Below are 12,185 nucleotides of genomic sequence, written 5' to 3' on the forward strand. Positions count from 1 at the left end.
GAGCCTGGAGACTGTTGTATGGCAGAAAAGGCTTTACCATAGAGCCACTGCTTGAAAATGTGGGAGCCAGACTTGTTATCCCTCCATTCAGAAGAGCAGCACAATTTACAAAAGAGACGAAACGTACACAATCAATAGCCGTCTAAGGATTGTGGTGGAAAGAGTAATTCGACGAATTAAAGAAAACCACATCTGGGACTCTACCATTCCTCTCACACTGACAGGCACATTGAACCAAATATGGGCGAACTGCTGTTTAATGGCTAATTACCAAGGCCCACTTTATGTAAATGTTGTTGTATAAAATGTATATACAGAAAAGAAACATGATTTAAGTTGCCACCAATCAAATGCCTGTCATTTCATAACTTTAAGTTTAGTTTAATTTGTACAAAAATATTGAATTGTGAAAACTTGCATTTAATGTTGCAACATTTTTTTAGTAAATGAGCCTAAAATTTGCAAACTTAAAAATTGGATTTTTTTTTTATTGCACCACTTTTATACATATGTACAAGTATTGACTGCATTGATATGTACAAGTATTGACTGCATTGTGACAATTAAAAAGTTAAGTTACAATTTCTCATTTATTCATTGACAATTTACAGAGAACTTGGTTATGAATAGGCACTATAAAAAATTTAAGACAAAAAGTTGTCCAACCAAAATAGACATTTGAAGAATCTTTAAGAGTAGTTTACCCAAAAATTGAATTTATCAACATCAGCACTCTTAAGAGTTAGTGTGTATATATGTATACATACATATGTATACGTGTGTGTGTATATACGTATGTATACATATGTGTATATATAGAGAGAGAGAGAGAGTGCATCATGTACCTCTAGGATGGCACGAGGGTGAGTAAATTGCATACATTACATTTTTGGGTGACCTATTCTTTAACAATAAACAAACAAGCAATCAATCAACACCAGTATTAGTTTAACAACTCCTAGAGTTAGAAAACACATTCATGTATATATTAAAGAAAAAAATGTCTGCTTTGTCCCTCATCAAGACAATTAAACTCTCATCTCTCCAGTCAGACTCTGTGAAGTGTTTCCCGCACACGTACGTACTCCCTTTTAAAACTGCAGAACTTTTGCCTTCATCCCGCCGAATAGCATGAATCCACATTTTCTTCGCTTTTTCATCGGTTGGAAAAGAATGGAAACTGAGATACGGCTGTTTAGTTGAACTATTAGAACATTTAGGAACGCAACAACAATTCCTCGCTGTGCTCGCCGCCATTGCTACAGACTAAACCGGAAGTCGCTTTACGCTACTATCCGCCATTGGAAGTGACAACACGAGCACTGTGATAAAGGCCTATTCTGTTTATGTAAACGTATGTCCACTTTAAGTGAACATTATTGTGCAAAACAGCAGTAATTGAACTAAATCCAACCTCAACTGTAAACGACAGATGTATCCTCAAGTGAAGAACAAGTGTAATGTAATTGCTATACACATCATATTGGACCGCTTTCTATTTAAGTACAAGTGACCGGTTTCTCTTCAAGAACAAAAGTTGCTAAACTTTCTGACAGTCTCTCCTGTCTGAAAGCTCATCAAGAACATGAGATGCTGCACTGAACAGTCTCTCACTCTCTGTGCTGGTGCTTGGGCAGATACCTGTGCGCAATCCGCGCAAGCAAGGGAAAGCCGTCTTTGTTTATGCGACCGTAGTCAAGGGTAGTGAAGTGTGCGACCGTAGTCGCTTCTGGCGTAGTTCCGGTAGATACGTCTCAAGTTGTGGTGTAGCTGCGCTAGTTGTGGCACTGCTGTGGATCGGGGCACTTTCCTGTAGAATCTCTTGCTGTACTCTGTATATCTTGAAAGCTGTGCTGAACAAACACTGCAGATCGCAAATTTGATGTCCTTATCAGAAACTTTGAATAATTCCCACACCGCTGACATGATCGGCCTTTGTTTGGTAGCGCCGTGATAAGGGCTAGATCGATCAAGATTGAAATCTGAGCACTGAGGGGCGGGGCGAGGAGGTATTTTCGGCTAATATTTTCGGCCTTTTTTCTCTTTCGGCCGAAAATTTTCGGCGTCCGAAATTTCGGTGCATCCCTACTGAGAATGAAAACAGATGTTCAGGAAGAAATAAGCTGTTCTTCAAACAACGTTTTGTAGAAGAAGAATGGAAATCTCCAGCTCATTTGTGTTGTTTACAGTCTTTGCCATGTTGATGTTGGTCAGATGGTGGAGGAAAGCAAGTGGACTTACTCTACCTCCGGGACCTTTGGCACTGCCACTGATTGGTAACTTAACGATGATAGAAAAGCGTGCACCCTTTAAAAGTTTTATGAAGGTAAGAGAGATGTTTTATGAAAGTGTTTCAAATATAAGCTCATGCACTGGAACAGATGATTGCCAGTGTATCACAGTGTAGCTGTCTTTTCTGGATAAAGTTGACAGACAACTACAGTTTTGCTAATGTTCCTCGCACCTACAAACGCTTGGTGTGCAAGTCTGTAAGAACTAGTGCTTGTACAATATGCATGTTTAATTTTTTTATTTAAATCAGAAGTGATTTATCCAAATGGACTCTAAAATACACATAAACTACACTAAAACTTTAGATGCTACAAAGATCTCCAATCATGACAATTAAGGAACTTGTCACAGTGACCCACCTGTCCAAGCTTGCACTGGTGTGTGGTGGTAAAGTCTTTTCTTTTAAACAGTGGAGTAGAACTTATGGACCTGTGATGACGGTGTACCTTGGGCCCCAGAGAGTGGTGGTGCTGGTCGGTTATGATACAGTGAAGGAGGCCCTAGTGGACCAAGGTGAAGACTTTGCCGGCAGAGCCCCCATTCCCTTTCTCCAAAGAATTGTGAGAGGCTACGGTGAGAGTAATGTTTCTATGTTTCTTTGACAACGGTGTTCATTTGAATTCTGTTCAGTCTAGATCTTTGTCCTTCCTGCATGTTTGTAGGTCTGGTCATCAGTAATGGCGAACGTTGGCGTCAATTGAGGAGGTTCACTCTCACCACACTGAGGGATTTTGGGATGGGACGCAAAAGAATGGATCAGTGGATTCAAGAAGAGAGCAGACACTTGCTGAACAGTTTTGAGGAAACCAAATGTGAGAGAAGAGAGTGTCAGCAATCTACTGAGTTTTTGGCATTGAAAGTAGTCAATGTTAACATTAAGGTTTTCTCTCCCTCAGCTGCACCAGTTGACCCGACCTTCTTCCTGAGCCGAGCTGTGTCCAATGTGATCTGCTCCTTGGTGTTTGGGCAGCGCTTTGATTATGAAGACAAAAACTTCCTGCACTTACTCCAGATCATCTCCAGACTCTTGCGCTTTGCCAGCAGCACTTGTGGCCAGGTGAGCAGGTGGGACAGGGTGGGTCGGGGCAGGACAAATAAGTGAGGAAAGGAATTGGAACAGGACTTTTTTTTAAACTATGGCTGTTTATTTAACGTGTTAATTTAGTGCTATTAATTATATAACAAATAATATGTTAACAAAATTAATGCAATTAATAATGCCCACTGACGTGTATGTAAATTCCAGAATAAAAGTACAGATTTTCCTTCCATTCAAGCAATTCAAGCTTGAAGTTTTTACAAGCAGCATCAATAGGTGGCAGCGTGCCTCAACAAACCTCATAAGGGGATGGAGAAGCACAACAGAACACAGGAATCTTGAGATTTGATTTTCAGAGTTTCCATTGCTTTTAACGTGACAAAAGAAACCTGAAAATGAGACGTTTATGATGCTGAATCCCATTGAGAATCCGTCTGACGCACATGTACATAAAGCGACAATTAAAAATAGTGCAGACGGAACGCAAGAACATGAACTGTGAGAACTGGATACATTTCAGTCTGTATTATAGATTTATCATATATACAGTATTATATGTAAGGAATAATCCACAGCTTGGTCAAAATCAAATCAAATCACTTTATTGTCACGTGACCATGTACACAAGTGCAACAGTAGGTGAAATTCTTGTGTGCAGTTCCGAGCAACATAGCAGTCATGACAGTGACAAGACATATACCAGTTACAATAAACAAAATACTTGCACAACACAATTTACATATCAAATGTACACATACTTACACAACACAATAATTATATACAATGTACAGTAAACAATACATACAATATAGAATACACAATATACAATAAGTAAGAGTATATGAAATATATATATATATATATATATATATATTTCATATACTAAGTAGTTGTATTGAGGAGAATATGTTGATAATCCAGAGATTATAGATGAATAAAGTGCAGTGCTAATTAGGCAGTGATGCAGCCAGTCAGGATGCTCTCTACAGTACTAGTGTAGAACCGTGTGAGGATGTGCTGGTTCATTCCAAACTTCCTCAGCCGTCTCAGGAAGAAGAGGCGCTAGTGAGCCTTCTTCACAACGGCCTCAGTGTGGACGGACCATGTGAGTTCCTCAGTAATGTGGACACCGAGGAACTTGAAACTGCTGACTTTCTCTACCGGTGCTCCGTTAATGGTGATGGGGCTGTGTTCTCTGTCTTTCTTCCTGAAGTCCACTACAAGCTCCTTGGTTTTACTGACGTTGAGGGAGAGGTTGTGCTCCTGACACCAGCGTGTCAGAGTGTGCACCTCCTCTCTGTAGGCTGTTTCATCATTGTCAGTGGTCAGACCTACCACCGTCGTATCGTCAGCAAACTTAATGATGGCATTGGAGCTATGTGTTGCCACACAGTCATGTGTGTATAGGGAATACAGGAGTGGGCTGAGAACACAGCCCTGCGGGGCTCCAGTGTTGAGGGTCAGGGATGAGGAGATGTTGCTGCCCATTCTAACCACCCCACTTCTGCCTGACAGGAAATCCAGGATCCAGCTGCACAGCGAGCTGTTTAAGCCCAGAGCCCGGAGTTTCTCATCAAGCTTGGAGGGCACTATGTTGTTGAATGCTGAGCTGTAGTCTACAAACAGCATTCTCACATATGTGTTCCTTTTTTCCAGGTGGGATAGAGCAGTGTGTATTGTAGATGCAATGGCATCATCAGTGGAGTAATTTAACAGGTGAGTGTTAAATTATTTTAAATGCACAACATGTAGGCGAAGAACCACCTGATGTGAAGCCTCCACGAAGTCCATTTAAAATAATTTTACACACACTTAGCCGTGGATTATCCCGCTTAAACCATGATCACTTGCCAGAGTTAATTAGCCTCTTAGCCTATCTCTGCTTATTCTAAATCAAAGAGAAAAAGTAGTGCGACCACAAACTTGGTCAAAAATGTGAATTTAAATGCACAATCCAGAAATAATAATATCCACAGAACTTCGAGGGGCTGGCACTCCAGCGAAAATGTATTATTTAATTTGTATTACCGTAATTTCCGGACTATTGAGCGCACCTGAATATAAGCCGCACCCACTAAATTTAAAAAAAAATATTATTTTAAACATAAATAAGCCGCACGTGTCTATAAGCCGCAGGTGCCTACCGGTACATTGAAACAAATGAACTTTACACAGGCTTTAACGAAACACGGTGTGGCAGCGGGGGCGTGGTCAAGCGCCCGTCCGGGAGAGAAAAGCGGTAAGGTGCATCAAGTGCTGAAAACTGTCACACTGGTTCCAGTGTGACAGTTTTCCCAAGAAGGACACATGAAGCAGGGCTCTTGACGTTCCAGGTAAGGCTTTTAATGGCCACAGCAATGTTTACAATCAATTTTATAAAGTTTCTCAATTCTTGGTCTTCTATGCGCCAACACTAGACTGACGTTTGTCTGTCTGTCACTCACTCACTCACTCTCTCTCTGCTGCCTTTTTATGCCGCTCTCCCCACGCTTACTGAAATTAGACACAGGTGTTAGACATTAGCTCAGGTGTAAGCGTCCTTACCGCTTTTCTCTCCCGGACGGCGCTTGACCACGCCCCCGCTGCCACACACGGCTTGTAACAAAAAATAAAAAATTTGCAGTAAACAGTCGCCTAGCAAGAAAGTCATTGGTCACTATCTTCCTTGTCCTGTGCACTGAAACCACTGAAGTCATCTCCTTCGGTGTCGGAGTTTTAGTTGTCTTTTTGCACTGAGTCAATTCATCACACGGCTGTTTCCAACGTCTCCCGTGCAGCAGCTCTATTTCCTTTTCCAACAGCCAGATCAATCGCCTTCAACGTGAAAGCTGCATCATATGCATTTCTCCGTGTCTTGAGGGTGACAAAATGACTACCGTAATCAAAATGATGGGAAGTTTGAGCGCGCTCGATTTAATCTAAACAGTAAACAAAAAAGTTGTTTGACCTTAACCCGTTCGGCAATTTCATTGGTCTAATGAAAGCTTCATGCCGCCAAAAAACTGAGCACGTCACAGAATGTTTTTTTTTTTTTTTTTAAATAAAATTTGAAAGCGGGAAAAATCCATCTATTAGCCGCGTCGTTGTTTAAGCCGCGAGGTTCAAAGCGTCGGAAAAAAGTCGCGGCTTATAGTCCGGAAATTACGGTAGTTAGATCCCCCTTAAGCCTTACCGTAGACTTTGTCAGTTCGAACCAGTCTGGTCATTCTCTGTTGACCTCTTTCATCAACAAGGCATTTTAGTCAACAGAACTGCCCCTCACTGGATGTTTTCTGTTTTTGGCACCATTCTGAGTAAATTCTAGAGACTGTTGTGTGTGAGATCAGCAGTTACAGAAATACTCAAACCAGCCCGTCTGGCACCAACAATCATACCATGGTCCAAATCACTGAGATCACATTTTTCAGAATTCTGAATGTGAACATTAACTGAAGCTCCTGACCTGTATCTGCATGATTTTATGCACTGCACTGCTGCCACATGATTGGCTGATTTGATAATCACATGGATGATTGTTAGTGTCAGATGGGCTGGTTTGACTATTTCTGGGATTTTCACGCACAAGTCTCTAGAATTTACTCTGAATGGTGCCAAAAACAAAAATCATCCAGTGAGTGGCAGTTCTGTGGACTGAAACACCTTGTTGATGAGAGAGGTCAACAGAGAATGGCCAGACGGGTTTGTCTGTCTGACAAAGGTGTGTAGACAAACTCTACAGTAACTCAGATAACCACTCTGTAAAATTGTGGTGAGAAGAATTTCATTTATGAATGCTGTTCTGAGATGTAGGTTGGTGCTGTTTTGGCAGCACGAGGGGGATATACACAACTGTAGGCAGGTGGTTTTAATGTTGTGGCTGATCGGTGTATAATATATGGTACATGGCAGCCAAAGCAGTTTATTACAGTTATGAGCCACGCTAAGGTATTGAATGTGTTGAAGGCACTGAATAAATAGTGGAACCCACCCTTTCAGAATTTTTCCACTTACAAGATACTAACTTGCAATTTATACATAAAAACTCACTAGACTTCTCAACACCAACAGCTCTACAACATCTTCCCTCGACTAATGGAATTCTTACCTGGGAATCATAACAAAGTGTTTAGAGAGACAGATGACATCAGATCCTTTATTATGTCTAAGGTCAAAGAGCACGAGCAGACTCTGGACTTCAGCGATCCAAGAGACTTTATTGACTGCTTTCTTATCAGACTCAAACAGGTAGGCAAAGTTTAAAACACTTTAAGTGTTTCTGTTGTTATCTTTTTGTTGTGCTTTGATCTACTTATGCTAGATCCAATCTTTTATCCTAGAGTGCAATTCACAACATTTGTATTGATAGCACCAGTTGAGCTTAAGCAATTATCTAAAATAAGCATAATTTATGTTGTAATTTTATGTGTGTGTGTGTGCGCGCTATAACAGGAGAAAGACAATCTTGAGACAGAATTCCACAAAGAGAACTTGACTGGGACAGTTTTAAATCTGTTTGCAGCTGGTACGGAGACCACCAGCACAACTATCAGATATGCCCTGATGCTGCTGATCAAGCATCCACACATACAGGGTGAGAGTTGTACACAAATACACCTGATGTCCCAATGGTTCTCTGTGACAGATCTTCTTGCTGTTTAAATGAATAGTATCGTACTATTAGTATAGCTAAAAATACATAAAAATATTTCATTGTTTACTTATGCCATCCCCTAATGCCATCCCAGATGTGTTTGACTTTCTTTCTTCTGCAGAACAGAAATGAATATTTTTAGAAGAATATTTCAGCTCTGTTGGTCCATACAATGCAAGTGAATGGTGGCCAGAACATTGAATCTCCAAAAACCACATCCATACAATTCCAGTGGTTAAATCTATATGTTCTGATGCAGTATGACTGGTGTGCATGAGAAGAAGATCAGGAGAAAGTCCTTTTTATTATAAATCTACTTTCAAACAGCATCCCATGTGTTAACTAGAGTTCTTCTTTTATTTTGTTTTTTAGTGATTCACATTCTTCGTGCATATCACCACCTACTGAGCAGGAAGGAGAAAGAAAAAAGGAGGGATAAAAAAAGTATATTTGCACAACATCCCAGTAGGTGGTGATATGCACGAAGAATTAGAATCGGCAAAAAAACAGAATGAAGTAAGAACTCTCATGAATGCGCATAGGAGAGCTGTTTGAAAGTAGATTTATAATAATAATTAAAAAAAAAAAAAGAAATAGAAAGAGAAAAAAAATTGGGGGTTGGAAAGGACTTACATATTGATCTGTTTCTCCCCCAAACCCATACATGTAGCTTCTGAAAATAGAGATTTAACCACTGGAGTCAATTGGATTACTTCAATACCGCCTTTATGTGCTATTGGAGCTTTAACGTTCTGGACCCTGTGGACATGCATTGTATGGACCAACATAGTTTAGATATTCTTCTAAAATGATTTGTTTGTGTTTAGCAGAAGAAAGAAAGTCTGGGATGGCATGAGGGTGAGTAAATTGTGAGAGAATTTTCATTATTTGGTGAATTTTTCCTTAAGGGGTTAAAGGGTAAACGTTGAGAATGCAACTTTGTGTTTGTGACAAGGAGGTCTATAATTCCTAAGAGACCAATCTGCTAGTTTTACCATTCATCTCAATAGCAGTTACTCGACTGGTACACACAGAGCCGGAAGTACACAAACATGCATCCTGTAATTTTCGCAGCTTACTTATTATTATTATTATTATTATTATTATTTTGAGTTAGTCACCTGATCACTAAATGCCATGTGTTTTGTCATTCTGGAACTGCAAGAGGCAAATTGCTGATAACACTGCAGTAATAAGCACAAAAGCAGCAGATGGAAAAATAAAATAAGACAATTTCAAGCTTTTATAAAAAATATACAAATAATCGATGACTGGCAAAATATCTACTGGAATATAATGATATTATAATAATTATAATGTGTGTCGTTCATAAGTTGCTTGAAAAAATATTTAGTCAGAATACACATTTACACAGATAATGCAGTATACAATACAATATATAAAATATGTAAAAAAAAACTGTGAAGATCAATACTGAATACCCTGATACTTTTGAATGGCTGTCAATGGAGAAACAGCATAATGGCATAATTCTGGCATCTACCAGCAAGCATATAACTGCTGAAACTAACCAGACAAATCCTGAACATTTGTCTGTGTTCCTCCCTTATCATTCTGACAGAAGAACATATGCTTTTACAATAGGAAAAAATTCAAAATTGTCGCAGATAAATTTAATCTAAATCAGTTAATTAAAGGGCCAACTAGAATTGCTAAATCTTCAAAGACACAGTTAGACTTAATATTTGCTAATAAACCTGAAAGGATAATCAAGAGTTATAATTTGATCACTGGGTTATCTGATCACAATTTAACTTTAGTTGCACGGAAACTAACGAAAAACAGATTTAAAAATAATATAGTAACTCCTACTAATGTTTTTCATTGTATACCTAAAGGAAAATTAGCAGCATTTGATGAAGAAATAGCAGAGCTAGAGTGGAATGATATTCTATCCTCCAAGGATATAGATTACGGTTGTAATACATTTTATAATAGAATTAATTCTGTAAGAGAGAAATTTACTGTTGGTGTTCAGAAGAAATTCAAGCATAAGAATGTTTTACCGTGGTTCAATGAGAATTTATGGACGCTAATGAAGAGTAGGGATTCAGCATTGAAGAAAGCTATTAGGACTGGAAGAGATATTGATAGGCTTTGTTACAAGGGTCTGCGTAACAAAGTTATTCGAGAGCTGAGAGTAGCCAAATCTAATTATTATCTTCATCAAATGAGTGAGGCTAAAGGGAATAGTAAGCTAATTTGGAAAAACATAAATACTCTTTACTGAAAGGAACCAAATTTTATAGGAGATATCAATCTTAAAGTTGAGGGAAAGTTAATTGAAGATGATTCTGCCATTGCTACTATTTTTAATAATTATTTTATTGACTCCGTTAAAGAATTAGGGGATACATTTTCAAAAAGGGAAATAAATATCAGTCCAGTTGAGGATGTATGTAAAAGTTTTAATCTAATCAAGGTAAATGAAACGCAAGTTAATAAAGTTATTAGCTCATTGAAAAATTCAAAATGTAAAGATGCTCATTATTTGGATACTGTGTTTGTTAAAACTCACAAAGATAGTTTAACCCGGTCGTTACTCATTTAATTAATCTGTCATTTGAAAGTAGTGTTTTTCCCACTGCGTGGAAAAAAGCTATTGTTACTCCTATTTTTAAATCTGGAGACCATTATAAAGTTAGTAACTACAGACCCATAAGCATACTGCCAGTACTCTCTAAGATTGCAGAGAAGATTGTTTTTGAACAGCTGACATCCCATCTTAACACCATTGAGGTTGGCCTACATTGTATGCAGTTTGGTTTCAGAATAAATCATTCAACCGAAACAGCTACTTTACATTTAATAGAGCAAATAAAATCTAAAGTTGACAAAGGAGGATTTGTTGGGGCTATATTTTTAGATCTACGTAAGGCCTTTGATACTGTTAATCATACAGTTCTCCTTTCTAAATTGTCTACTTTCCACTTTTCACCTGAATCTTTGGCATGGGTATCCTCATACTTATTTAACAGAGAACAATGTGTAAAAATTAAAGGGGTCAAGTCCTGTGATCTGCATTGTACAATGGGTGTACCCCAAGGATCAGTACTAGGTCCTTTACTATTTAGTTTGTATATTAATGATCTTCCGCAACAGTGTGAAGGGATACAAGTACAAATGTATGCTGATGATACTGTTATTTTTACACATGCGAAAACAGCAGAATTAGCGGCTGAGAAGTTAAAAGCTGCTACAGAAAGGATCACACAGTGGCTGGAACAGTCATGTCTTAGCTTAAACATCAGTAAAACAAAGGGAATTTTTTTCTCTAAAACAAATGTTAAATCTCCTGATGTTGATATTTTTATTAACGGTGAAAAGTTAGAAATAGTAAATGAGCTCAATTACCTTGGTATAATATTGGACTCAAATCTCAGTTTTAAAAAACATGTAAAGAAAATGGTGAGGAATATTAAATATAATATGGCAAATTTTAGACAAATTAGACAGTGTCTTTTTTTGATGTAGCTAAGGCTTTTATGCATGCTACAATCTTTTCTCACATGTCTTACTGTTTGACATGTTGGGGTCAAGCGGGTGAAACTGTTATTAAACCCTTAAAATCTCTATATAAACAGACATTAAAAATTTTAGATAAAAAACCTAACCATTTTCATTTTTGTAGGATCATAGAGAAACATAATTTTCTAACCTTTGACAACTTTAGACTTTATTCAAGTTTGTGTATGGTTCATAAAATCCTTAATGGTCTGGCTCCTTCTGTATTATGTGACTTTATTAATCTTCGCTGTGAAACCTCTGTGAGATCTATCAGACTATCACTTATGAGCAATTGTCTGGTTCCCTTTCGTCGTTCCGCATTTGGACTATCATCTTTCGCAGTGAAAGCCACTAATCAATGGAATGCCCTACCAGAGGACATAAAAGGGTGTAAAGCTCATGGTTTTTTTAAATTGAAGTTAAAATCCTTTTTAATACGGAACCAATTATGTAACCATTGAGATTGTTGTAGTTAAATTGTTTGATTTATTAATGTTTTTCTATGGCATTGACAGTATGTGTGTATGTATGTATTGTATGTGAATATAGGTATTGTTTGTGTAATGTTTTGTTAGCTTTGTCTCGTTTGGGGGACTACGGATGAAAAATAGCCTCTGGCTAAATCCGGTACAATACATGAAATGGACATTTTATGTTAAAAATTGTGCATGGTCCCTACTTAAATAAATAAATGAA

General features: G+C 38.2%; 1 protein-coding gene across 1 annotated transcript in view; it reads left to right on the top strand.

The window, feature by feature from the left end:
* Positions 1–729: 729 nt before the first annotated feature.
* Positions 730–12,185, top strand: part of LOC127631401 (cytochrome P450 2G1-like) — a 40,413-nt gene continuing 28,957 nt past the window's right edge. The window contains exons 1-6 of the mRNA XM_052109515.1: positions 730–2,326; positions 2,703–2,865; positions 2,955–3,104; positions 3,189–3,349; positions 7,379–7,555; positions 7,760–7,901. Of these exons, the coding sequence (XP_051965475.1) occupies positions 2,156–2,326; positions 2,703–2,865; positions 2,955–3,104; positions 3,189–3,349; positions 7,379–7,555; positions 7,760–7,901 (964 nt within the window). The 5' untranslated portion in view covers positions 730–2,155. The remainder of the gene's footprint in view (positions 2,327–2,702; positions 2,866–2,954; positions 3,105–3,188; positions 3,350–7,378; positions 7,556–7,759; positions 7,902–12,185) is intronic.

Source organism: Xyrauchen texanus, chromosome 38 (assembly GCF_025860055.1).
Source record: "Xyrauchen texanus isolate HMW12.3.18 chromosome 38, RBS_HiC_50CHRs, whole genome shotgun sequence".
NCBI lineage: Eukaryota > Metazoa > Chordata > Actinopteri > Cypriniformes > Catostomidae > Xyrauchen > Xyrauchen texanus.